The sequence below is a fragment of the Histoplasma capsulatum genome, genomic scaffold, assembly GCF_000149585.1.
Source record: "Histoplasma capsulatum NAm1 scaffold_2 genomic scaffold, whole genome shotgun sequence".
NCBI classification, from domain to species: Eukaryota; Fungi; Ascomycota; class Eurotiomycetes; order Onygenales; family Ajellomycetaceae; genus Histoplasma; species Histoplasma mississippiense.
This window is the reverse complement of record NW_001813981.1, coordinates 1457120-1458227: the sequence shown is the minus strand read 5'-3', so window position 1 is coordinate 1458227 and position 1108 is coordinate 1457120. Positions and strand designations below refer to the sequence as shown.

Below are 1108 nucleotides of genomic sequence, written 5' to 3'. Positions count from 1 at the left end.
AATAGGCGCAACGGAGATATCTATATTAGGCGATAGATACGTGGCGATAGATACGTGGCGATGGCAATATTATCTATATAATGCTCGCTGATATCCGTGGATTTTAGGAGATCAGCGATTAGCTTTGAACAATAGAGATTGCTACCTTCTTAATATCCTTTGTGCGTACTTCACACTACTCTTGTAATTACTCTTGTAGCCCATCTCTTATACAAGATATAACAGATATTGAGATAGGAGTTCCTCAGGATTCCCCAGTCTCACCTATTTTATTTGCTATATTTATCAAGTTTCTGTTTATTGATAGACAAATGGCAATTATGGTGAGAACTCCAAGCTATGTGGATGATTTAGGTCTAGTTGTAAGCTCAGAATCAATTGTAAATAATTGCAATTTGATTGAGCAAGCAGCAACTGAAATGATTGAAAAAGCAAAATCAAAAACATTGTTTTTGATATGGATAAAACTGAATTAATTCATTTTTATCCAAATTTCAGAGATTATTATTATTATTATTCTTCCATTATAGAGAAGCACTTTGCGAGCCCTCATCCCAGCCATACCTGTTTGAATATATTCGCGGCTTTTATCTCAGCGAGCTCAGACCCTCTATGGCTCCGGTTGCAGCAGCATGACACTAAACTACTTTAATTACAAATCATGTGCTCAGAGCAATCCTCGCCAGAGGCAGGATAATTGCACATCACGGGATCAAAGACTTATTTGGGTTAGCTCCTTACCAATTTGAGATTAGCTTGTTTAAAAGAGTGACTAATCATTAAATCAGTGTTAAAACAGCAATTATCCTGCGAAGCGGCTGAGCTTGCTGAGATAACGCGGCTTCGGGAATTTCATGTTCCGTATCATGTGACTCGTTTGTTTACTTCTTGCCAAATGACTTATCCCAACAAAGAAGAACAATACTTCAGCGTGCTGCTACCCTTGCACCGAGGACTTCTAAAAATCCTTATTACATTCTAACCCAGAATAAGCCATAGTGAAGTTTTGTAACTCAACATCTTGCCTGCACTGGCCTGGTAGGAACGGCGTCACAGAATGGACAGCCAAGGACAACAGCTACTGGCTGAACTCGAAGAAGAGCGGGCA

General features: G+C 39.3%; 1 protein-coding gene across 1 annotated transcript in view; it reads left to right on the top strand.

Annotated features, from left to right (window-relative positions):
* Nucleotides 1-311: 311 nt before the first annotated feature.
* The window catches only part of HCAG_02535 (predicted protein), a gene marked incomplete at both ends in the record, with an annotated part of 2980 nt that continues 2183 nt past the window's right edge, over nucleotides 312-1108 (top strand). The window contains 2 exons of the mRNA XM_001542314.1: nucleotides 312-362; nucleotides 800-875. Of these exons, the coding sequence (XP_001542364.1) occupies nucleotides 312-362; nucleotides 800-875 (127 nt within the window). The remainder of the gene's footprint in view (nucleotides 363-799; nucleotides 876-1108) is intronic.